This window comes from Ruditapes philippinarum, unplaced genomic scaffold (genome assembly GCF_026571515.1).
Source record: "Ruditapes philippinarum isolate M1 unplaced genomic scaffold, ASM2657151v2 ctg1127_1_1_1_1, whole genome shotgun sequence".
NCBI lineage: Eukaryota > Metazoa > Mollusca > Bivalvia > Venerida > Veneridae > Ruditapes > Ruditapes philippinarum.
The window spans coordinates 263,931-291,395 of NW_026864590.1; the positions used below are offsets into that span (position 1 = coordinate 263,931).

Sequence of the window (27,465 nt, forward strand, 5' to 3'; positions counted from 1 at the left end):
ATCTAAGCTCTAGCTCTTAGGGTTGTTTAAAAGAAGATATTTAAAGATTTTTCTTTCGGTTGCCATGGCAACCAGAGTTCTGCATGGAATTAAATTCTTTGAACAATTTTTAAAGGTGACCACCAAAGGAACATTCCTGTGAAGTTTGGATGAAATTGGCTCAGTGGTTTATGAGGAGATGTCATTTAAAGCAAAAGTTTACGGACGGACGACGGACGACGGACGGACGACGGACGGACGGACGGACGGACGCCGGACGAAAAGCGATCACAAAAGCTCACCCTGTCACTTTGTGACAGGTGAGCTAATAACTGAAAGCATCTAGTCTTTTTATAAGTCTTCTATGGCTGAAATTAAACAATATATAAGTTTTCTATTGCAGAACTTTAACACAATCTATTTCCAAGGATATGAAATTAATATTACCTGAAGTTTTGATACTAAAAACAGCAACATGGGGTATATTTTTTAGTTTAAACATATTTATTTCAATATTTTACATATATTACATTTTATATTTATATAATTGTTACATAAATTGAAAGGGATTAGAACGAAAGTATATATTTTTCCAAGATGAATTGGTTGGAAACACTTGAGGGGAATTTTGTCGAACGTGGGTGGAAAAACAGATTTCTTGAAAATCCCCCCCCCCCCCCCCCAAAAAAACAACACCAGACAAAATACATGATAACAGACTCACATGATACAATATTAGGTAAATGCTTGACAGAATATGACAACATTATGATATCGTGCAATATGAAATGATGCTAAATCTAACAAAACACGACACAAGCTGAAGTTGTAATATTGCTACATGATTAATAGAAGAAAGGAAGAAAATTTAAAACTGGTCTAAAACCTAAAATTACATTACATTTGGCACGGGAATACATTACAATACATTTACCTTCACTCTACTTTTCAATGAACACATTTGTACATTATTCATATCAAAGGTCTAAAATTATTTCGCTAACCAGTGATATAGTCCTGGTTCATTTATACTCATTGAACACAATATATCTTACAACAGGATACACAATTACAATATACAGTTGTAACTGATGATGAAATGTATTTATATAATAGAATTCATTGCCGAGACCTCACAGAGGCTACTATTACATGACCCTTAACCTGTTGAAAGTGTGTAATGGAATTGCCCTATTTTGACTATGGAACATTTGATGTTAAATGGATTTGGATATCAAAATACAGAAATAGAGTTACCAATAGTACAGAGTCTTGTCAGACTGCATGAATGTGTAGGCTTGCCTGGCTCTATACTAAGTGGCAAACACTAATCAGTTTTGGGTTCAACAGGTCAAGGGTTCAGAACTACTTCGATAATATGATTTTAACAAAACATTTTGGCAGTAAACTTTACTTCTTCTTTAACCAATATGGCACCAAAACATCATGACTTTATATTGATCTCAGGTGCAAAAATGACATTACTTTAGAATTATCTCAGGTGTAAAAATGACATCACTTTATATTGATCTCTGGCATCAAAATGACCCTACTTTACATTGATATCTGGCACCAAAATGACATCACTTTATATTGATCTCTGGCACAAAAATGACATCCCTTTATATTGGTTTCTGGCACCAAAATGACATCACTTTATATTGATCTAAGGTGCCTAAATTACATTCCTTTATTATGGTTTCTGGCACCAAAATGACATCACTTTCCACTCATCTCACGCACATAAACAACATCACTTGATATTGATCTCTGTCATCAAAACAACATAACTTTATATTGATCTCTGACACTAACAAGTATCCATTGTTGACATCCTTTTACAATGATCTCTGGTGCCAAAATGTTATCATTTTATATTGATCTCCATATGAAAAAAAGGCTATTGCAACTTATATGAACCATTCTCAAATCCATTCCAGGATATATGAAGTACTCGTGTTAAATGATGAAACATGGTCAAGACAAGTGTAGAGCTTGATCCCCCAATCCCTGGGAGGTAGACACCTTAACCACAAGGCCATCTCTCCTAGGTCACCCTTATTTTAGGTCTAAATGTGAAATACTTATGGCTAAGGCTCATTTCAATTCTTATTATCTTTTTGCAATGACTTACTTTATTAACAAAATACTAAAACTAATACTATGGAAATACCTATATAGGCAACACTAACATCTTATCAAATACAATGTAATACTAACTACATTTGTAAGCTTTATCGCCTAAAAGCATTGTGTAATCTGTGTACAGTGAAAACAATCAATCTTATTTTTCAATATCAATAAACAAGAGGGGCACCATGGCCCTGTATAGCTCTCCACATTATACAAGAATATTTACATTTTTCGCCAATTGTAATACATATATGGGTTTCACAATCCCAGGGCCCATTGAAGGGCCTTATTTATTGAATCAAAATAATTTTAACAATCTTGGGAAGACAGTCTTTGTTGCTCTTATGCAAGCTTAAAGGCCTATTATGCCTCAGAAATGCTGTTATTCTTATTTCTCAGAACATATATTTCTTGATGTCCTGTTATTAAAGTTTTCAAAAAGTTACTCATTGGCCAATTACCTAAAATATCTTTAGCTTCTGTTGTTTTTTGGCAATAAGAACAGTTGTAGTGATTGAGTATTTTGTATGAAAGTCAAAATAATGGTAGTTTTCTGAATGTTCTGCACTTAATAAAAAAAAATTAGTATTATTGAAGTATATGGAGGTTGGTTGGGGTGTTTTTTCCCAACCCAAGCTGAATGCTAAATTCTTTCTGTTTCACTGGTGAACATAACATCACCTTAGTGCAATAACTGGTTAACTCCTATTAAATTTAGAAGGACTTAACCCATTACTGCTTTAAGGTGATGATAATAATGTTTCATTTCTGTACAATAATGTTCTGCCCTGTAGTTACTCAAATATGTCCTGTCACTATTTCATAGATATTTTTGAATGCACAAAACAATTATATACTAAAATATCTATAATATGTACACATACATGTTTTCTTTTTCAAATTCAAGTCAATTAAAACTTAACATTGGAGACAAATCACTATGAAATTCACAGCACTTAAAAATTCTCACAATTTTATACAAATTATTCCACAACAACTATGAATTGTAACTTTGACAACAAAAACCTTTCACAGATCTTTATATAACCCGAATCTGTCTCATTAAAGATTACAATAAGAATTTCACCACAATGTCTCTGTTAACAAAATAGCACATGTCTTTGTTTGTGGCTTAATCTATTGTTATCCAAATAAAAGGTCAGAATAGGGTTCTTTCCATAGACTTACCATGGAGTTAAGAATATTTTGGGGTTTTCCCAGCTTATCCGAGGGTACAAACAACCTTTTACAGTTACAGCTTTGGAATTAAGCACAACAGGTTGACTAATCTATTGTGACGGGTAGTGCACTGTGAAGCTATAATGGTAAAAGTTTGTAACGGGGGATTAGCTAGGAAAAACCCACATTTGGCGAATTCTGAATAACATCCATTATCAGACACACTGCTCTTCTTTGACCGTCATGTAATATCACAACAATTAGTACAGAAAATCTAAAGGATCAGAAAGCATCAAGTTTATTATCATATGCTTAGACTTACATCAAAATCCTGATTTTATCTAAAACTGTCATCAACATAAATTCTATTTCTGTGCATTTTTTCTAGAAGCTTACTTTCTCCATTAAAGGAAATTAATAGGCAAAAATTGCAGAATACAAGAAAAATGCCACAATAACTTTATATTGTTACAAAAATCTCTACCAATCATCAACATAAAACTTTTTACCCAGAAGTTGATGGACTATTATTTTCTTCACCATTTACACGAATAAAGTCTAAAATAACTTTTTCAATATTTTCAGGGGTTCCATAATCAAAATCAGGAACAATAATCTTCAGCAATTGCCAAATATTGTCTTGTAAGCCCTTCAATGTGGTCTGAGTCTCCCCCAATTCCTTTTTTGTTTCTTCTAACTCTCTAGCCTTTTGCAGCAAAACTTGCTTCTGTTCAGTTGGACACAGTTTAAAAAGCGCAACTTCTTCAGGACTTGCAAATTTCACCACTGTTGGAACTGTCTGTACCCCTTTCGCAACAAAAACTTTCTTTTCTTCTATTGCCTCAATCTTATCTTCAGGTTTAATGTCGCTCAACTTTTTATCCAGTTCTTCCTTATCAGGTTTAACATCTTCAACCTTGTCTTTATCATTAGCACTTCCATCAACCTTTTTACCCTTGTCTTCTTTTATTCTTTCTGTGCCAACACTGGCTTCTTTATTCTTAGCATCACTTATTTCATTAACAGTATCATCTTTTTCCTTAACAAAACCATCTATCTCTTTAACATTTTCTTTATCATTACTACACTCTTCACTTACATCTCTTTTATCATTTGTTCCCTTTTGATCATCACACTTTTCTGTTCTAGTGTCATCAGATATTGTTTCACTAATGTTTGTCTCTATTTCTTTGTCTTCTGGCCTTCCATCTTTTGTTTTTAATACTTTGTTTTTGTCCTTGTCTTCTTTAGTGCCTAGACTAGCATCAGATTTAGTTTGTGTTTCTACAATACTTTTATGGGTAGCTGGAGTAATAGTCTTAGATTTGTCTTCAGTTAATTTAGAACTGCTTTCTGAGTTGTTTTCAGGATCAACAGACACTGAGGTATCTTCAGTATTATTTTCTGGATTAACCGACAATTCAGTATCATTCACTTGAGAGTTGTTTTCAGGATCAACGAATTCTGAGGTATCATTAACTTGTGTGGTATTTTCATGATCAACGGCACCTGCAGTACCACTGTCTTTAGTGGTATTTCCAGGTTCAACTGACACTGAGGTATTTTTATCCAAAGTCTTATCTTTAGATTTAGTTTGATTGTCAGATGAAACACTACTTTCGACTTCCATGTCATTAGAAATATCATCTTCATCAAGTGTTAGATCTACAACACGATCATCATCTAAATTTATGGTTACAAATCCTCCTCCCTCTGTTTTTATTTTTGCTACTTTCCCACTGCTTTCATCTTTGCTTGTACTCTTCCTTTTCTGGGGTGGACGAAGTGCATGACTGGGGAAATATAAATAAATATAACAATAACAAACATCATAAATCTCAAAGTCAAACAGCCTATGACAACCTAATAATATAATGTTAAAATCCCTATACTTTATTATAAGAAAATGTGAAGCCAAAATTATTTCTGACAAACAACAAGATCAACTAGAACTATCACTAAATGTGATTAATACCCCCACAAGACTGCTTCGGAAATGAAGATGTTACTAGTAACAGAATACCTTGTGAAAGAATTGAAATATAGAGTTATGGTTGTGGGCAATTAAAGATAGTAGTGGTTCTTGTATGTTGCATTTCCTATCAATGTGGTTGGCCATTGATGAAGTTTTATTGAATTACTCTGTAATAAGTCCAGAAAGACAAAGAAAAGGAACAAAGGGCAATAACTCTATCAATACTGAAGATGGAGTTATAGTTCTTGTGCACTGCACTTCCTCTTATTGTGCTTGACCATTGTATGAAGTTGTTTTGAATTCCAACCAGTACGTTTCAAGTTATGCTCCGGACAAGGAAAAGTATCAAAGGGCAGTAACTCTGCATTTTGTCAAAATGGAGTTCTGGCTCTAGTGCACTGCACTTCCTTTTAATGTCCTTGACAACTGTATGAAGTTGTATTGAATTCCAAACAGTAGTTTTCAAGTCATGCTCTGGACAAGGAAAAGTAACAAAGGGCAATAACTCTGTAATTATTTAAGACGGAGTTATGGTTCTTGTGCACTGCACTTCCTCTCAATGTGCTTGACCATTGTATGAAGTCATATTGAATTCCAACCATTAGTCTTCAAGTTATGCTCCGGACAAAAAAGCAATGGAAAAGTAACAAAGGGCATTAACTCTGTTATTAGTCAAGATGGAGTTATGGTTCTTCTGCACTGCACTTCCCCTTATTGTGCTTGACCATTGTATGAAGTTGTTTTGAATTCCAACCAGAAGTTTTCAAGTCATGCTCTGGACAAGGAAAAGTAACAACCAGTAGTTTTCAAGTTATGCTCTGGACAAGGAAAAGTAACAAAGGGCAGTAACTCTGTAATACGTCAAGATGGAGTTATGGTTCTTGTGCACTGCACTTCCTCTCAATGTGCTTGACCATTGTATGAAGTTATAATGAATTCCAACCATTAGTCTTCAAACTTATGGTCCGGACAAAAGAAAGCAATGGAAAAGTAACAAAGGCAATAACTCTGTAATTACTTTAGATAGACTTCCCCTTATCGTGTTTGACAATTGTATGAAGTTGTTTTGAATTCCAACCAGTAGTTTCAAGTTATGCCCCGGACAAGGAAAAGTAACAAAGGGCAATAGCTCTGTAATTAGTCAAGATAGAGTTATGGTTCTTGTGCACTGCACTTCCTCTCAAAGTGCTTGACCATTGTATGTAGTTATATTGAATTCCAACCATTAGTCTTCAAGTAATGCTCCGGACAAGGAAAATGCAACAGAGGTCTGGACCGACCGACCAACCGACCGAGCAGGGTGACTCCTATATACCCCCCCCCCCCCCCAACTTCGTTTTTGGGGGTATAAATATTCCCAAATTTCTGCTTTCAGTTCTATTACATTCATAAGATATTAAGATACTTAGCCAACATTCATGAAATAAGCCAAAATTAAATCCCTGGTAAAAATCTTTGATTTTACAAAATGAAACATGTTTCCAGGACATAACTGCTTTTGCTTTGTAATAAGATGAACATAGAGGCACTATATGTGTTTATTTCCACAAGGTGTAACCTTCACCTTCAATTTACAAAATATTTTTTGATGGAGAAAATACATTTTGTAACATTGATCCTGGACTTCATGATGCTAAACAATTTTCAGCCAATAAAAATTGCTGACTTTCATCTGAACAATAAAGTACTTGCATTATCTATCTGGCATTGTGTCTTACTATGGTAGCCTGCCATTTGTGCAAAATGATTTTTAAATGCTCATCATGTCCCACCCCATTAAGCCCCACCAGCCTAAACAAAACTAACAACTCTGCAAAGGTGCATACTTTGATTGTTTCCCCTGCTATCTATAACACTACTCCATATGTATTACAACTGCCTGGTGCAAAAACATATAATAAGAAAAGAATTTACCTGCTTGAAGAGACTGCAGAACTGCTAGTACCTGTCAAGTCTTTAACCTTTTCCTCTAAATTCTGGAGATAAGATTTAAAAAATTTGAAGTATCTAATGGTAAAATATGATTAAATTATTACACTGTACTGATTAATTGTGTTTATTCTTGTTTATCAGCAATTGACTAACTGTGTACATGTATGTTTTTAGAAGTTTTATCACCTTTTCCAAATTTCTTTTTGGTTAAATGCTGAATTCTAAAAAAAACCAAAAAACAAGGGGGTCATGATGGCCCTGAGTCGCTCACCAGAAAAAACTGCTTTTCAGTGTTGGAAATAACCCATTGTCAATATTTTCTTATATTAAATTTGACCATAGAATATCTTTAAACTTGAATTTGAAGAAATGCCATGACCTGGGGCATTTACAGTTAAGCTTAAACGGGGCCAATCAAATTAATAGGAGCAAACTTGATAAAAGACTACCAAATAATGCTACAGACAAAGTTTGGTGATCATCCATCAATTATTTCAGTAGGAAATGATGTTCAAAGGTTTTTTCTATTTTTAGCTTTAGTGGCCCCTAAAAGGGGCTAATCAAATTAATATGAGCAAACTTGATAAAAGACTACCCAAGAATGCTACAGACAAAGTTTGGTGATCATCCATCAATTAGTTCTGTAGAAATAGACGTTTACAGGTATTTCTATTTTTACTTTTAGGGCCCCTAAAAGGGACCAATCAAATTAATATGAGCAAACTTGATAAAAGACTACCTAAGAATGCTACAGACAAAGTTTGGTGATCATCCATCAATTAGTTCTGTAGAAATAGTTTAAATGTATTTCTATTTTTAGCTTTAGTGGCCCCTAAAAGGGGCTAATCAAATTAATATGAGCTAACTTGATAAAAGACTACCTAATAATGCTACAGACAAAGTTTGGTCATCATCCATCAATTATTTCAGTAGGAAATGATGTTCAAAGATTTTTTCTATTTTTAGCTTTAGTGGCCCCTAAAAGGGGCTAATCAAATTAATATGAGCTAACTTGATAAAAGACTACCTAAAAATGCTACAGACAAAGTTTGGTGGTCATCCATCAATAAACTCTGTAGAAGAAGACATTTAAAGTATTTCTATTTTTAGCTTTAGTGGCCCCTAAAAGGGGCTTATCAAATTAATATGAGCTAACTTGATAAAAGACTACCTAAGAATGCTACAGACAAAGTTTGGTGATCATCCATCAATTAGTTCTGTAGAAATAGTTTAAATGTATCTCTATTTTTAGCTTTAGTGGCCCCTAAAAGGGGCTAATCAAATTAATATGAGCTAACTTGATAAAAGACTACCTAATAATGCTACAGACAAAGTTTGGTGATCATCCATCAGGGCTCTAGCTAGACCAAAATTTTAGGGAGAAGTGACTTCTCCCTCAGCTCCTATCAGGGAGAAGTTTGAAGACATAAGGAGAAGTGAAAAAGTGCTTAGTACATTGATTTGATCTATAAAAAGGAGTTTTACCTATTTATTGATAGTGATATTTGAAGTATAAGTTCTAAAACCCTCTATCATCAGACCATTATAATGTTTTCTTCCTGATTAACTCCACACACCCCCCTCCCTTTAGAAAATATTCATTGTACAACACATACTGACATAATTCTCAATGAAAATTGATGTAAACGATACCTTAAGGAATTTTCATTAATAAACTACATTTTAAGTGCTATTGGACATATTTTAACAAAACAATTTTTCCTTTTGGTAACTATTATTTTCATCGTAAAAATCGGCATCGCGAAAATATGTGACAAATGAAAATTTGTCTGTTTCCTGCAGAAACACTTACAATTCTAGTTGTTGTTGATTTTGATTATATTTAATTAAATATTCAATGATTATTTTTAGATTGTTATTCATCCGCTATTGCAAAAGGCATTGTAAAACAACATTTTCAAATTTATAGTTTACCGCATAATTTACCGACGTTTATGTAACTTTTTGAAGACAAGGTTTATCTACTACTGTTTTTGACTTGTCCAAAATTGGTCTAATGTGGGTCAATGTTTTTTAAGTTCTTTAACAAATTTCATTATTACTATCAAACAGGTATCAAACCATTTACTTGTGCTTCTGCGTGCATTAATTTATATGCAAGTAAATTTACACGGTCTGTGTGAGGTTGCGTGTAATAACTGTCAAATATGGTAAAAGCAATTCTGGGTGTAATCTTTTTACACTTGCTGATAAAATAGTGGCAGGTGTCGTAAAATTATGCCTAAAAAATGTGATGTTTACATTGGCGAATTTCGGATGCATCTGCATATCATGTCACTTAAATGTGTTAATTGATGTCAATTATCGGCAGTAACTGCATGTGTGTCACCAATTCAGTTTGATTTATGCCTGGAGGCGAGGATTAACTTAATTAACATGCACTGTATGATATATATGTACATGTGGTCAGTAAAAAAATGCGGCGAAATCGTTTTCGCTTTGATGTTCAAACTCGGCGAAGTTCTGACACTTTAGGCGACTAAGTCGCCGAAATCGCCCAGTTGCTAGAGCCCTGTCCATCATATAGTTATGTAGAAATAGTTTAAATGTATCTCTATCTCAATTTTTAGCCCTAGAGACCCCTACAAGGGGTCAATCAAATTAATATGAGCAAACTTGATAAAAGACTACCCAAGAATGCTACAGACAATGTTTGGTGATCATCCATCCATTAGTTCTGTAGAAGAAGATGTTTTAAGGTTTTTCTATTTTTAGCTCTGTTGACCCATAGATGGGGCCAATTGAAATGACATGAGCAAATTCAAGTGTGACTGTCACAAGGATGCCACAGACCAAATTTGAAGTAAATCTTCCCAGCAGTTTCAGAGAAGAAGACGATTGTTGACACATGACGACGGATGCCGGAGCATCCCCCTTTGATATAAATAGTTCACCCTGGACCTTCGGTTCTGGTGGGCTAACCAGAGAAATAAATCACTGCATACCTTACTGGCAACATTTGTTAACCGTAACGACTCTGCCATACGTAACATGGCTGTAGACTTCTGCTCAATCTGCTTCTTTTGTATTTCCAGTTGTTTTATTGTTTTCTCCTGCATTGCCATCTTCGCCTGATAAACTTTTAATGACTTTTTCGCATGGTCCAGATCTGCCACAGTTGGTTTTCGATCTACTTTGTCCTGGCTTGAAGATACTTCCTGCAATATACACATGAAAATAAGAATATTTCAATATGCGATATTTCATGACTCGGAGAAATAAGAAAACACAAAGATTTTCTGTGGTTTAAAGTGGTTCTTACTAACCGAAGCTTGGGACATAATCAGAAAATTTTTCAGTGAATAAAATTTCATAGTGAAGACTTCTAGAAAAGGATAAATTTGCTAGTAGTGCAGTAAATGACAATGGATTAAAAATCTAATTTGGAAACTCATGGAAACTTGAACAAATGACAACAAACACCTTTGTTTGTCCGATATTAAATGTTTATTGGTCTGTGCAAATTTCATTCAAGTCTTGTACTTTTTTGTTATAACCAAGTACCTCAAGTTCTGTCTGCTTTCTGTTAATTTCATACAGCTTCTTCTGCAACAATTCCTCCTTCCTTTTTAATGATTCTTCTTTTTCCCTCAATTTTCTCTCCTGTGAGGTAAAAAAAGAAGGTACATCAAATAAAGTTTGAATTTTACACATTATTTCTCACAGTTGAGCATCTCAGAGCAGTTCCAATACAGTTCTTAAATATATCAATTAATTCATCTTCATGTAAAAGTAAATTATGAAAATACATATAATAGGTCTTAAAATGACCTTGTGTGAGGAGGTTGTGAAATAAAAATATAAGCAATTGCTGACATGTAATAGATTTCTTCCCCAGTATCTGCTGGGTGTAAGCTTTATGTCTCAACCTGGTTATAGCTTTATCTATATTATAATTGTAAGATTACTGGACCAAACTGAGGATTGTAATATGTTAATTAAGCTAATAAAAAAAGCAACATATCAATGAAAAACTGACTTTAAACATCACACAAGTCATCCTTCCCTAAAAACTCTTTATCTATTGACCTTGAGATAAAAGTACTTTAAGTGTAAAGGTCAATGCAACCTCTCACTACTGACTATCAATAAATTTCTGGTCTTCCTTTTGACTGTATTGTAACAAATGTTTAAGAAGTTTCATTAAGACTGTGCTGCAGGAAATACAATTTCACAAACACTGGCAGTTTTTGCAGTAAAGGCAATTTGAATATAAAATTTGATAAAATTTACCTCTATAAGACGTGCTTGTCTATTTTTCTCAGCCCTGGAAAAAGAATAATAAAATATATATATAATAAGTTAATGCATTTAATTGTCAATGCATTTAATGATCTAAGTTTCATGTTGTGGACAAATAATCATCTTTACTGCCCTATAACAACTCAATGCACTACTAGAATCCTTGTTCTGAACTTCAGAGGGTTTTCTTTAATCCCCTTAAGACAGCCTTTATTACAGTACCACAGAATTATACTGTCCTCTCAGTACAACTGAGTGAAAAGGAGCAACTGAGTAAATTTCTTGCTCATAGCTGAGTCTTTAATGAGACTCAAACCCAGGAAAATTAACTTAAAAATGTGTGTCCTAATAATGAAATACTATTAGTGATGAAATCCTATCCTGTTGGTGAAATCCATTTAATGTATTTGAAAGCTAACACAGGTAAGTAACTTAAGTTTAAACTGAATTTTTTGCATATGAGAATTGTCATACATACTGAGTTTTTTTGTATGTTTTACGATATGTAGTTTGTAATGCCTCGTCATCATCCTCGGGCTCTTCTGGAATGTCACAACGACTGAAAATATACAGTATATTTGTTCATTATTAACAGATTGGAGATCCATATCATCAGTTGAAATGCTGTTAAAATTGGTTGTTTTTTGAGTCGTTAGATAAAATTATCCCACTTGACCCTTGGGCAAATCGGTTATTTTCATTGGCATATTTGTTGCCTCTGATAGAAAAAAACGTGTCATATAATTCTATTATTTGTTATTCAATGTCTATCAGATGTTATTACATTCCTATTTGATATAACCAAACACAAAACTCTGTTACTCTGTGCAACTGTACAAATACAGTTGACTCTCGGTAACTCGAAATCCAAGGGACTGGGCATTTTACTTCGAGAGAAACGGAATTCGAGTAACGTGGATTTGCCGCCATTACGTTGACATTAGACATGTATATGCATGTGTCTGATTGAATGTGCAAAGAAGTAGGTTTATTATTGTTGATAGCGGCAATGCTACAATATTTAACCGTTGAAATGACGGTAAATCACTTACAACTACAAATTATGAACAAAAATATATTATTCAAAATTTAAAATAGGTATATTAATAGTGAAACATAAACACAAACATTCGTAGCAAAGTGTGTCAGTATTTATCAGTAAAGCACATATTTTTAATAAGCATTCATTACAATAAAAACACAATAACACTTTTATTTCGACAACAATTTATCTAATATTTGAAGTGAATTGATCATCGGACGAAAACGAAAACGAAAGTAGCAACTATCGTGAACCGGAAGTACATATTAATGTATGCAATATGACGGTACATTAATGTCATAAATGTCATTTACGTTGATAACAGACATCAATACCTAGGCTGTTTTTAACTAACACCTGCCAGACTGGCACGATTCTTAATTTAGTTATCTAACTATTAAAACCAATTAAGTCCTGAATCCGATTAAAGCCACTTTTACGACGCGTTAATAATGCATGATGACCGACAATTAAAATTACTATGAAACGTGTGAATCACGAGAGACAACATCTCACCTTGATGTCGCCGACCTTTGATCAGTCCGCTGTTTTCACAATTCGAAAAATTGAGATGAAAATATGTTGGACTTTGATTGACGGGACCAAATTTTCTTTTCGACTAAACAGGAGTCTCAGTAACTCAAAATTTGACCTAAGCGGAGTTAAAATATAAAGGTAAAGAAGGAAATTTGACGGGACTTTAGAAATACTTCGACTAACGCGGAATTTTGAGTAAAGCGATTTTGACTTATCGAGAGTCAACTGTATATATATATTTTTGGTTTCGTTTTGGTCACACTGAAACTGTAAAGTTGATACGGCAACTTCCGAGCTTTATTGGTGGTGGTTTACCTCAAATGCCAGTCTGTGCATTATTTCAGTCAGTAACGGGTACCTAAGTAGAACCACTGACCTTCCATAAGCTAGTGGGATACCTCACTGATTGTACAAATATATCCTGGTTAAAATTCAGTATTATTCAAATTTGTTTTGAATGTTCATTGCGTCACCAACATTCCTTTCTTAAACAAATATATCAGACAGATGTTCATGAATTTTATAAAACAATATGACAATGAAAATTGATAAACAGTTTGAAATATACAGTAATCTTATTTAAACTCAACATAAATCAATTATTATGATATTTTACTTCGGTAAATAAGGGCACAAGAATAGAACTTACTTGAAATGAGCGTCTGGATTAAGGTAGCAGTACCATTTGTCTGGTAGTTTCTCACTATACCCTGTTGGTAGACGTCTCCAACTCAGACAATTATCACACTGTGCCCAAGTCCAGTCTGGAAGCTGTGACCTTTAATATCATATAGATGTGTAAAAACAATTGTATAATAAATAATGAAAAGACCTTCCCTGCTTCATAATGAGTTCCAGGACTAGTATAATGTATTTGTTAATGATATCAATTAAATTATTCATTAAATACAGAGACAACAGCAATAAAGAGTGCTGGATTTCCTATTATTATACACATGCTCTGTTCACCTAAAGTGAAAGTACACCCTTTCCCGTAAAAACTAGACCAAAATCAAAACAGGAGTGACCCAAAGGTATCTTTTAGAGAATCAACTTTTGTTAAAATGTGCTAATATTGAAAGAGTATGATTTAAATGCGCTTGTGTGTAAATTTTGAATTTTTTCTTTATCAAATGACATGAGAGTACTTTTATTTTACAATTACAATTTCCATTTGCAACTTATTTCTGCATTTTTGTACACTAAATAATACTCATATTAAGGAAATGTTAACAACAGTAAATGAAATTATCAAACATAATAAATACTTACGAGGTATGAGGTATTGACTTAGAATTCGGATTTTCACATTTTGTCTTCTCGTAGAAGTAATCGTTTAACTTGTTAGCTGCATTCTGCATAAATGCTCTAAAAGAAATATTGTTTAATACACTTATATTGATGGTTAGCTACATTTATACTACAAACAAGCAGTGCCTGTATTTTCCATATTTAATGTTAAAGATTTTGATATAAAAAGAAAAATGTTAAGCAGCCAACTTTATGGTGGGATAATCATACTGTGCTGAAGTGAGGGCTGATTCAGGCAAATCATTAATGCCAGTAGCATTCAAGGTATTGTCTCCTTACTGTCTTTAAATTATGCCAGGTATTCACTTGCACCAACACTGTAAAGGTCTTATGTAAAACCTTAGATGTATCTCTGTGCATTTTTAAGGCACAAGTGGGCACAGAAAACCACAAATTTTCATCAAGTTACCTAGATAACTTCCTCACATGAAAGAATCCAAAGTCACTGGTGGGATAAGTATACACTTTAGTGAATTGCAAGTGATTATAAGTCAGGGACGTACAATGTAACCAGACAGTCAAGTAGGTCTCACTTTCACTTTTATCATAATGTTAGCCCATCTCAAACATGATACTAGGAAAGATTATGTTAAACTCCAGTTTTTACAATAAATACAGATTTCAGAATATATTTGTCATGGATGCTATTTTAATTCTTATAATTTTCAACATACATTAAATATGCTAGTACTGAAAACTAGAACTAAAATAGACTTACAACATAATGACAAACTTACAAGTATTTATCCGTCTTGTTGAATTCCTGTTTATTATGTATTGGATCTAGAAAGTTACACTCCACAACCCCAATCACACCAACACCATGATCATTCGCCTGTATAAATATAACATTGTCACTTTTTATAACACATATGTTTATCTACAGTCACCAAAAGTAACACCCACAAGAAAGATTGTCATTTCATAGGAGGCTAGTATAATGTCCCTTGCAAGTATCAAGAATATTAAGCTAGTGCTTTAAATTGAATGTTGCAGGTTCAAATCTTGTCTTGACCATTTCTTCAGGTTTCATTTTTAAAGAGACTCCACTGAGATTGTGTGACATGATGGGACTGAAAATATTTTTCCCAGATAAATGTACCATTTGATGTAGGTTAAGACCACTAATCTTTGTGCACAATTTCAGATCATTTGCGCACTTCGTTTTTCCAGAATAGTTATTCAAATTGTAAAAAAATGACCCAAAATGAAAAGCGTTTAAATGCTTTTCACTCAAATTGGGCTAAGAAAAGCATAAAAATATGATTTTCAATTTATTGCAAAGTATATTTCTTAACTATCTTTGCATATCTTTCTGTTTAAAGTGCCCCAGCTCATTTATGTAAGAAATTCAAATGTTATGTGTTTAGGCTTTTAAACCTCAGTGGAGTCCCTTTAAGAAATTTGACCACTATATACATGAAAATCAAGCTGATTATATTAATCCTGCATTTCATAATATAAAGAATTGAAAAACATACTACTATTAAAATTAAACGTTTGGATCATAATTAAACGTAGTTACTAAAAGTCTAAAAACTTTCTGAAGATTAATTTATGTGGTTATTACTGTCAATCAACCCTATAAGAAAGCCATTATGATTATATGTAACCATTTAATTCAGTGAAATAACTGAAGTCACTTACTTGTTTTTGACAACCAATTTTCTCATAGGCTCTGATAAGTCGGTTTTTATGGTACATCATCAGACCGTAACTGTCTGGTTCCTTATTGCTAGTAAACCCAAATATCAGCTTCACTGGCTTAGTCTGTTTAAATGTTAAGGTCAATCTTTCTTCACCCTGTATTATGGCAATCTTACTTCACCCTGTAAAATGGCAATCTCACTTCACCCTATATAATAGCAATCTTACTTCACCCTTTATAATGGCAATTTCACTTCACCCTGTATAATGGCAATCTTACTTCACCCTATATAATAGCAATCTAACTTCACCCTTTATAATGGCAATTTCACTTCAGCCTGTATAATGGCAATCTTACTTCACCCTGTATAATGGCAATCTCACTTCACCCTGTATAATGGCAATCTAACTTCACCCTGTATAATGACAATCTTACTTTAACCTGTAAAATGGCAATCTTACTTCACCCTGTATAATGGCAATCTTACTTCACCCTGTATAATGGCAATCTCACTTCACCCTGTGTAATGGCAATCTTACTTCACCCTGTATAATGGCAATCTTACTTCACCCTGTGTAATGGCAATCTTACTTCACCCTGTATAATGACAATCTTACTTCAACCTGTATAATGGCAATCTTACTTCACCCTGTATTATGGCAATCTTAATTCACCCTGTATAATGGCAATCTTACTTCACACTGTATTATGGCAATCTTATTTCACCATGTATAATGGCAATCTTACTTCACCCTGTATAATAGACTGTCATGCTTTCATTTGGAACAGACCTGTCTATCAATTATAAACTAAACAGGTTTAATATCAAAATTGCTTGTTTGTACTTTTTTAAGTGAGATTTCAACACATTTTTTTATCAAATAATGACAATCGGTCCACCAAACCAGTTTTTTTCTGAATCACTTACCAGTAAATACGTATTTCTCCACAAATGACTCACTGATAACTGATTCCACTGTGAGGGACAAATGACTGTAAGATTCAATGACTGAGATCATTTGTCCTTAACCTGAGAATCAAACTAGGGACTACTGGATTACAAAACCAATAATCTCTCTTTGGAGGTTAGCTGGCAGATGTGTTTGAATATAAGTAAGCTATGTACATGCACTTAGCAGCAAATAAATATATAGTCTAGTCATTCTGTATTGACAACAAAGCTTATTATCTACTAGCATTTGAAAAGTTAAAATATGAATACAGATATGAAGAGCTTTGCACTTTAAAGACACTGATACACTTAAATACCACTGTTTTATTACATGTGTTTATAAAGATCTTTTTAAAAGTTGCATAGCCTAGTTTAAATGATTGTCAGCTAATAAACTCGGGTAAAAAAAAAATATTGTACACTGCCCGAGGCAATATTATCTGTCAAGTTTGTGCCTTTTTGACAAATTCATCATTCTGCACAATTGCTTTGTTTGAAATAGGACATAATTAATGACAGATTTGCAGCAGTATTTTGATCATTTGTGCCAAATGGTCACACATCAATATATAAACTTTTACCTAACCAGAGATTGGTAATTACATAATTGATGTCTCTATCTCAATGTTTAAAGTTTTTTTTCCTGTCTTTTTTTGTGTGTAAATTTGGAATAAAATGTTGTTTAATAATATATCATAATAATTATAATATGTATAATTTTAGTCATTGTATACAATTGAACATACACAGTCTCAAAGGATACAAGCCATGTGGGTTTATAGACGTCCACCTCAGTCTGTGACAATGATTTAGATATCAACTTGGTCTTCACTTTCTGGCCGCGTATAACAATTTTCATTCTTGGTTTCAAATATAATATAGAACAATATTCCTGAAATATAGAGCAATATGTTTATCAATAATTAATTTTACAAAAGAATGTGTAGAGTATTAAAGTGGTTTATACAAAATTGTATAGACAGCTGTAAGCTTATAGACACACTCAAATCTGTCCCTGAAACCAACCAGTACTAAACAATGAGTGAATGAGTGTAAAGTTAGATGTTAAAAAACAACAGTATACAAATGACTTGGTATAAGGTAATGTTTACAGTAAATCTTAAATTACAAGTCTAAAATGTTAACAACTTTGCCATGCTCATTCCCCCAACTTAAAAAAGAACCATTTCAACCAATCTAACAAAATTGACAAAAAGCAACATAAAAACTTACTTGAATCTTTAAATACTTAAAGATATACTATGCTCAAATTTGATATCCGAAAATATTGATAATTGTTACACGGTCTCTTTGTATATATGAAATAAACATGTTTTGACTTCACACAAAGTTAATATGCCATGTTTAAAACTATACACACATAGGTCGTCACAATATGAATATATAGTGTCGTTAAAAAGACTGGCAGTTTTTTAAGAAAAGACCAACTTTACTTGTCCTTTACTAGAGAACGTGACTTCCAATATAGTTTATTATTCATTTTTTATTCAAATTAGACATTTTCAGTAAGAATTTCATAGGTTTTAATAAATTTCTTCGATTAAAATATTTTACTCACAGATAAGCATAGTATATCTATATCATAGTATTTCATACCTCATTCATGCACCATTATCATGCATCTGGTCTTATTACTAATATTGCTACTAAACAATGATATTGTAAATATTGATTATAACATTTACCCTAAGAGATCTCCTGTATTCTGGTGATGCTGTGTATATTGGTCGGTTAATGGATGTTAAATCTATTACTGGTGTTTCTGGATTCCTGATATCATGAGGGTCTGACACAAAATCTAACTCCAGATTATCTGTGTTGTCTCTGTAAAAAAATTATACAACTTACAGATCATAAGAATTGAATCACCAGAATTTGTCCAAATAGTCTATTTTTACCAAAATCGAGGTAAAATCCCAAAGTATTCATGAAAATTCATAATTTCATTGATTCAACTTACTCTTTTCCCAATATATGTAATTAATGATTCACAAATTTCCCAATAGGGCAATTACCAACCTATTCCTAATAAGGTATTATAAAACACTGGACAAAATACACTTACTCTTTCAAATTAAAGATGATAATATTTGTTCCAGTCCTCATCTTCTCTAATGTCTTCAACTCTGTCATGAGTTCTTTTTCTGTTTTGAAAAGTGAATATTTCAGTATAGCCTTCAGGTTGGTCATACTCTCCGAGTTATTATTTCTGCTTACTTGAGTTATAGTTAAGGTCTACTTGAGTTATAGTTAACTACACAAAAATCTTTTCATTTTTTCTCAATGCATCTAATAACATGGTTCATACAAATTTTCCTAGGCAAAATGTAAAGATCTTTTTTTTAAGGGTTCTTAAGCCAGTTAAGGACCACCATGTCAAGAATAAGATGCAGTGATAAGCACGTTTGCCAAAACTAATTGAAAACTTTTTCTTTTGATTATAAAACTTTTCCTTGGTCAATGTTGAAATTTCAAATACAGTAGTTTTCAAGACCATCCAGTTAATTTTTAAGGGTTTATGCAGCAAAAAAAAAATCATTTTCAAGTGTTTTTCTAAACAGACATCAAGTTCAAGGCTTTTTTAAGGCCTGTGTGAATCATGAATAAACATAGCAGTAAATACATGCAGTTTGTCAAACATTAGAAACATGTTGAATGTTCATAAATATATTTGTATGTATAATTATGAACTTAATTTCTTCACAAAAGACTAAGTAATTTAATCAATAGTTCAAGACCGGGCAAGCCAAACTAAGTATGTTTTATTGAATGAAAAAAAAATTACTGATTATATTATACATGCCACATGCACAAATGTTAACTTGTCTGAGTTCAAACATCTTAGTCTTCAGTGTTTATCTAGGCATATTGACCAAATGAAAACTGTTCAAAAGGATTTACTTTCATTTTTACATGATCTTAGAACAGATACATTATAAGACAAAAAAAAATTGAAGGTAGCCAAGCTTGTTTAAGAGTCATCTGCCCTTGACCTTTATTTTTTTCTTATTTTAATATTCAGGGGCTTTTTGTACCCTCAAAGAATTTTTCATTTTCACTTTTTATCAAAAGATACAGCCTGCAGGAGTTATATCCCATGTTACTATTGGCACTACAACAGCCTCCGCATTTGTAGCTTTCAGGTACGTCTGTGAAAGGAATCCAACACTGGTTGATGTTAGACAACGTGTAAAAACCATCCCATCTAATCCAAGGCGCATACTTCCTGATTTAAATCCATTTCCATAGTAACCAATTGGCTTTACATTCCCTACAGTGACTTTTTCACAATAACCAAAACTGAAACATAAGTGGGGAAAAACCATTCAATAAAATAAACCTATTTTGTCAGGAAAATAAAAATCAAATGTGACACTGTGTGCTTTGAATTCCATTAAGGATGTAACAAATAACAAAGTCATATTTCATTTGTGTTAGGCCAATGAAGGTTGCCATTGATATAAATGATTATCCACTCCTGCCTGAAATACTGGTCAAAGATAGGCAAAGGAACTTACTGAATTATGACCATCAATGCTGGAAAACCATGTAGCATGAATAGCAGTAAGGCAATTTATATATCTATAGATTAAAATTAACTCTGTATTATATACTTCAAAGTAGAGTACAGAAAATAAAGCCATTTTCAAAGGGTAAAATACATAATTTGGATCAGTTTTCTGTAAAATACTATTCCGCATTTTGTATAACTAAAGTCATTTCACCACAAATGTGTTTTGTGTTTTTATTTAAATCTATAACCTCAGGCATATCCTACTAACAAGGATAACAATTTTTTTCTGTCTTGTTTACTTTTCTGTGCGCATTTCAGTATGTTGTGAAATAAAAGGAAAATAACATTTTCTGGGAGATAATATAATAGTCACTACTTTAATCTCCTGTTCTGATAACATTGTATCACTTAGTATTGTGTAAAATTGTATATAAACAAACAACACCAGCAATACTACCCATAGAAAGAGCACTTGTAGTATGTAATATTTCCTATAGATGTATCATGTCATTTAACAGTATATTGTGCATAAAATGATCAGTGACATATACCTCAACATCTTGTACAGCTTCTCCTGGTTCATTCCATTTCCATTGTCCACAAATGTTAAACACTCCTTCTTGTTTATATTTCTTTTATCTATCCATAACTCGGAGGCACTGACATCTGGGTCATACGCATTGTCTAAAATAAATATCAAATAAAGCATTAAATTAGTGATTTTACTTCGTAAAGTGGTCTTTTCCTCCTTTGCATAATTATAGATTATAGTAAAGTACATAATGAGTTTGAGGGTGTTTACTTGGTTTTTACTCCAATCTTAACAAATTTTTTAGTCATATAATCTTTGAGGTCTGTACTCCTGACTGACTGTCCTGGATAACTTACTAGTAATTATTAATTTCTCTACAAGTGACTGACTTCTAATCCTACATCTTATCTGAATCAGTGGTAAGAGATTAACATTAGGCTCAATGTCTAAGATTAATTGTCACAGAGAAAGTTCAACTTGCCCGAGGATCAAACCAGCAACCCTTGGATTACACATCCAATATTCTCCCTCTTTAGCTAAGCAGGAAGACCAGTGTAAAAGGTTTTAAATTCTAAAGTACTAAAAAGAACTGCCAACTCTGAATCATTCTATCCTTAGGCACTTGCTACCCACAAAAATTTTCCTGTCAAAATGTGCAGAAATTTATCTTACTCTGGTATTAATAACTAATAAGTGATAGTATTAGTAAATTCTGTTATATTTTGAATAATATAGTCGAAGTTTTCACCTTGATTGTGACTATTTACATTGTAAACATTACTTAATATTAGAATAAACTGTTAACAAAATTTTCACAGATAATTTCATTCATCTGAAGTCATGCCACATTAATTGATTTCACATATGTTCAATGATTGCACAAATTTCTTGTAACCAGTCATTATTTTATTTCATGTAGCTATGGTAATTCTGTCAAGTCAATGGCTGGAAGAGACTAAATGTTTGTGAGCTTATATGACCAAAGCATCAGGCCCCGTGTTCACTAAGAAAAGATCAGGATCAGGATCAAGTGATTTTATTTTCATTGTTTAATGTTACTAAAATTATTTGTGTTTTGTTGAATTAAATTGTAAATATTCAAAATGTAAAAATATGCTGATTTGCAAAGAAAACAAACTATTTTTGGATAAAATCAACAAATAATAAAACAAATCTTACAAAATTAACAATAAATTTATTCTAAAATTTCATATACTTGCTATTTCAAGTCCAGTTTTATCAAATTTATAATTAGATATTTATCTATGAGGATAAACAATGAAGAATATTAGGGTTTTTAAATTTGATCTTGATCCTTAAATCTTTGTGAACACTGGGCCAGGAGTTATATAGTAAACAACCATGTAATGATGTACACGTGACCATATGATCTGTAAGAAGTCCTTTTTCATTTATTTATAATACCAAACAATTACTTTCTTTGATGAAAATAAAAAGTAAACCATAAATATGCAGCACCTTGTATATAAACTATAGTAATGTCACAAAAATTGTCCAATGAAAATTGACATCAGTTTACAAATGTGCAGTATTTATGAAACATCTATACAACATTGACAAAGAGCCAGTATAAAGAAATTAATTATAAATACCTATCAACTCAGCAATTGCTGAAAAAGGCCAGGTGTGTGATGTTGAATTTCCATGCAAAAAAGCTGGACTGACCTGAAAATAGATATAATTCACTTACATGTATTTTTACGAAATGCCAAATATAAAACTTCAAACACCACTCCATAAATATATCATTTGTTCCATTTAATTTTATGCTTAAATTACTCCATTTGAGGACAACTTGATGGTGACCCAACATAATTTCAACTTGACCATATCTTTGCAATTATACCCAAATTTATACCAAATAGACTACAAGACTAAATGTAATCTACCCAACATTATGTCTATTTGACTCAATATAGTGCCAATCTGACTCATTCTTAATTAATGCCAACCAGGCCAAACCTAATATCAACTTGACCAACATATCAGAAAATGGAAACAACCCAAAGCAAATTACACTCAACATAGTGTTGATTTAAAATTATGGATATTTTATGCTATCAGAAATACCGTATACCTAAAGATCATATCAAAAAATATGATTTACAGTAGAAATTTGTACACCTTAAAATGTAAATAAACTAGAAATGTGTCCATAGGACACGGATGCCCCCACACCCCACTGTTCTGTCAATCTTATGACACTAGGTCAAATATTTTTTGGACTACATGTGCCACGAGTTGAAAACTAAAAATCAACAAAGGGCCATAATTCTGTTAAATTTGGTCGCAGCAAAAATTCCTTCCTTTACTGCCATCTACACATAAAGGTTGTTCATCCCTTGAAGTTTAAGCAAAATCTGCCATCCGGTTTAAGAGGAGTTGCGTTCACAAAATTTCTACATAGTATATAGTGAAAAAATCAACAAAGGGCCATAATTCTGTTAAATTTGGTCACAGCAAAAATTCCTTCCTTTACTGCCATCTACACATTAAGGTTTTTCATCCCTGGAAGTTTAAGCAAAATCTACCATCCGGTTTAAGAGGAGTTGCGTTCACAAAATTTCTATATGGTATATAGTGAAAAAATCAACAAAGGGCCATAATTCTGTTAAATTTGGTCGCAGCAAAAATTCCTTCCTTTACTACCATCTACATATTAAGGTTGTTCATCCCTGGAAGTTTAAGCAAAATCTGCCATCCCGTTTAAGAGGAGTTGCGTTCAAAAAATTTCTACATAGTATATAGTGAAAAAATCAACAAAGGGCCATAATTCTCTTAAATTTGGTCACAGCAAAAATTCCTTCCTTTACTGCCATCTACACATTAAGGTTGTTCATCCCTGGAAGTTTAAGCAAAATCTGCCATCTGGTTTAAGAGGAGTTACGTTCACAAAATTTCTACATAGTATATAGTGAAAAAATCAACAAAGGGCCATAATTCTGTTAAATTTGGTGGCAGCAAAAATTCCTTCTTTAACTACCATCTACATATTAAGGTTGTTCATCCCTGGAAGTTTAAGCAAAATCTGCCATCCCGTTTAAGAGGAGTTGCGTTCACAAGATTTCGGGACGTACGGACAGACGGACGGCGTGACGGACGGACAAGTGCAACGCTATATGCTCCCACTCTGTGGGGGCATAAAAATTATTTGATTCATCTTAAATATCCCTCAGCCTGAAAGTTTAAGCAAAATCTGCCATCCAGTTTAAGAGGAGTTGCGTTCACAAGATTTCGGGACGTACAGACGGACAGACAAGACGGATGGACAAGTGCAACGCTATATGCACCCCTATGTGGGGGCATAAAAAGTCACTTAATAAAGGTGGATGCAAGTAAGATGCCGACTGTATAAATAATTCATATCAAAAATATTTTATGATAAATATGTTTATACTGTGAATGTTTTTTTTTTTTTTTTTAGAATTTTTTAGAATTTTTTTAAAGAATTTAGCTATTGTTAGAAAAATTGCACGCCACAGCCAGGACTCGAACCACCTGTCTCTGGATTGCCGGTCCAGTATGCTAACAGTAAACTATATAAGTAAGACATAACCTTTGTTTTTGTAACTTTATGTTTTATACTTTTGTGAAACCTAAAAATGTATGAATGTATTGATTTTTGAACAAAACAAAACATAATATATTTTATTCTGATTTAAGCATACAAGTACAGTGATTTTCCTGCTTATAAAACAGACTCCGATAAAAGGCCTGTTCCCAATTGAAATTTTCTTTAAAATCATGCAGTTTTCACAAAAATCTGAACTTAAACCTGCTTCTTTACTTCCCAAATTGGTAATTTTGGCAATAATTTGGCATAATCCGGTCATCTTCCCCTAGGGGACAATCTTTTTTTTTAGTTATTATATTTGGCGTGACTAACATTAGTTCATTCCGTAAAGATCACATCAGCTTATTTATAAATTTTAGATCAATATATTAAATTTAATGGAATTAATGCAAAACGATAAGTTCCCAATTCAGCTCATTCCATAAATATAACAACAATTTTAAAATTAATTTGCTTCTATATTTGATATTTCATGGAATGAATGCAAAATGATAATTTAAATTCAGTCCATTGTTAAGATTATCCTGCATAATGCAAGGCAAAAGAAATGATCAAATATTTCATATTGGGGTGTATATATATAATCCGGCCAATGTCCCCGGGGACGTTGCCCACAGCATTTTCTAGTAATGAAAATTACAATAAAAACACATTTTGTTTGAAAAGGTCATAAAGAAACTTGTCCCAAAACAAACCAAGCCCCATTTTATATAATAAAAGAACCCCCCAAGAAAACCCTCTTCCAGGGAAAAATTCCCTTTACGCGGCAAAAGAAATGATCGAATATTTCACATCGCGGCTGTATATATATAATCCGGTCATCGTCCCCGGGGACGTTGCCCACAGCACTTTCAAGCTATAAAAACACAAAAAATCTGTGAAAAGGTCATTAAGACACTTCCCCCAAAACAATCCAAGCCCCATTTTATAAAATAAAAGACCCCCAAGAAAACCCTCTTCCGGGAAAACCTTCCATTAAATTTACAAGGCAAAAGAAATGAACGAATATTTCATATCGTGGCTGTATATATATAATCCGGTCATCGTCCCCAGGGACATGGCCCACAGCACTTTCAAGTAAGGAAAATTAATATAAAAACATATCGATTTGTTTGAAAAAGTCATCAAGATACTTCGCCAAAAACAAACCAAGCCCCATTTTAAAAAATAAAAGACCCCTGGGCAAGAAAACCTCTTCCCAGGAAAACTTCCCTTTACGAGGCAAAAGAAATGATCGAATATTTCATATCACTGCTGTATGTATATCATCCAGTCTTCGTTCCCGGGGACATTGCCCACAGCATTTAAAATGTTATAAAATATAAGTTTATAACACATATCAAAATGTTTTTATTTAAGATGGTTTATTAAAATTTCATATGAAATGGAGACATGTATATTTTTTGGGCTGATTTTCTTTCCATACATATATCCATATTAAAAAAGGTTTTAAGTAAAAAAAAAATATGAAAAAATGGCTTAAAATTAAAAGTTAAATAAAAAATATTCCATCCAAGTATGTGCCTATGAACAACTCATGCAGCATGTTTCAATTTACCCCTGTATCATATATACTAAAGTGCATGTATGTTCCGTTCCAATCAACAACTGATTAGTTGATATCAGTGTTTTCACAACTGATAAGGGGGCTAAATCACTGTATACATAATTGATTAGGTGACCAAATAACTTTTTAAAATCAAGAGATAAAGAAATTACAGGCAAATAGACGCATATTAAATTTAATTAAGGCTACCATAAGATTTTTTTCCTCATTTATCACATATATGATATAAATTAAGTCAATAACTAATTTTTAGTATTATACTGTGCTCCTCTTAGGTCACGGTACTTAACAGTTTAAAACAGTAAAAAACGCAAACAATAAATAACACTACAAAAATTGTCATAAACTGTATCATTTAGTCATTTTTCTGCTATATGACACAAGGAAACAACAATATATTCAATCTAAATTAGTTTTAATTTGTCAGATGTAGACCGTGTGTCGGCCATTTTGAAAATAGTATGTCATCATTTAACTCGCGGTAATGGTGTTTTATTTCAGTTTTTTCATGTTTCAGTTATAATTTCTTTATGTTATTTTGCATAATTTTAAATATTAAAATAATCTTTACATTGTAACTCAAAATTTATTTTTTTAACAAACAAGAACATTTAGAAAATGATGATTGTTTCAGACGTATGCAGAAATTTAATGGACTATTGTTGTTTTTTGCAGAAGTTTGTAAAATGTTGCTCAGTTTTACGTAAAAATCTATAGATTTAAATTATTTTGCACAAAAAACTTTGTTGTTAAGGTGTTTGAATAAAATATGTCAATTCTGACCAATTTTAACACTGGCCACATGAAAATATGCCATTACCGCGAGGTAAGTGATGACGCGGAATTAGTGATGTTGAGTATATTCCACAACTAAACAATATCAATTTTACTGAAGAAAATGATTTAGATCTATTAGAATCTACTTTTTACAATATTCCCTTTATTGTCAAAGCAACAGACAAAATGTTTATTTATTGCATTTATCGATCAATCTATTGCAGAAACTGAAAATTCAGATTTATGACTGCTATTCAAGGAATTAAAGGTTTTACCCGAGAAGTTTTTATAAAAGATAAATCTGACGCCATTTTTATGAAGTTCTTGATTACTCGTTCTCACAGAACTGTTCTCATTTTACATCAACACTTCTTTCTGTCAGACTCTGAAAAGATTATCAGATTTTCCGGCTAAAAGAGCATTCGTTTTTTTTTTGTAAACTTCAACTTCAATCTTATGATTGGAAAAATAATTAATATCTTTTAATCAAAATTGTATTCGCCAATAA

At 32.6% G+C, this 27,465-nt stretch overlaps 1 protein-coding gene across 1 annotated transcript; it reads right to left on the reverse strand.

Annotated features, from left to right (window-relative positions):
* Nucleotides 1-1,687: 1,687 nt before the first annotated feature.
* On the reverse strand, nt 1,688-27,370 carry LOC132726208 (MORC family CW-type zinc finger protein 3-like). The gene is made up of 17 exons (XM_060711484.1): nt 27,233-27,370; nt 22,632-22,704; nt 21,038-21,170; nt 20,049-20,272; nt 19,038-19,188; nt 18,658-18,796; nt 17,715-17,843; nt 15,999-16,121; nt 15,089-15,186; nt 14,313-14,408; nt 13,690-13,818; nt 11,940-12,020; nt 11,453-11,486; nt 10,724-10,822; nt 10,165-10,377; nt 7,181-7,242; nt 1,688-5,084 (listed from the first exon to the last, which is right to left on the reverse strand). The coding sequence occupies exons 1-17, from the start codon at nt 27,266-27,268 to the stop codon at nt 3,797-3,799; spliced, it is 3,108 nt and encodes a 1,035-aa protein (XP_060567467.1). The 5' UTR covers nt 27,269-27,370; the 3' UTR covers nt 1,688-3,796.
* Between the last annotated feature and the right edge of the window lie 95 nt (nt 27,371-27,465).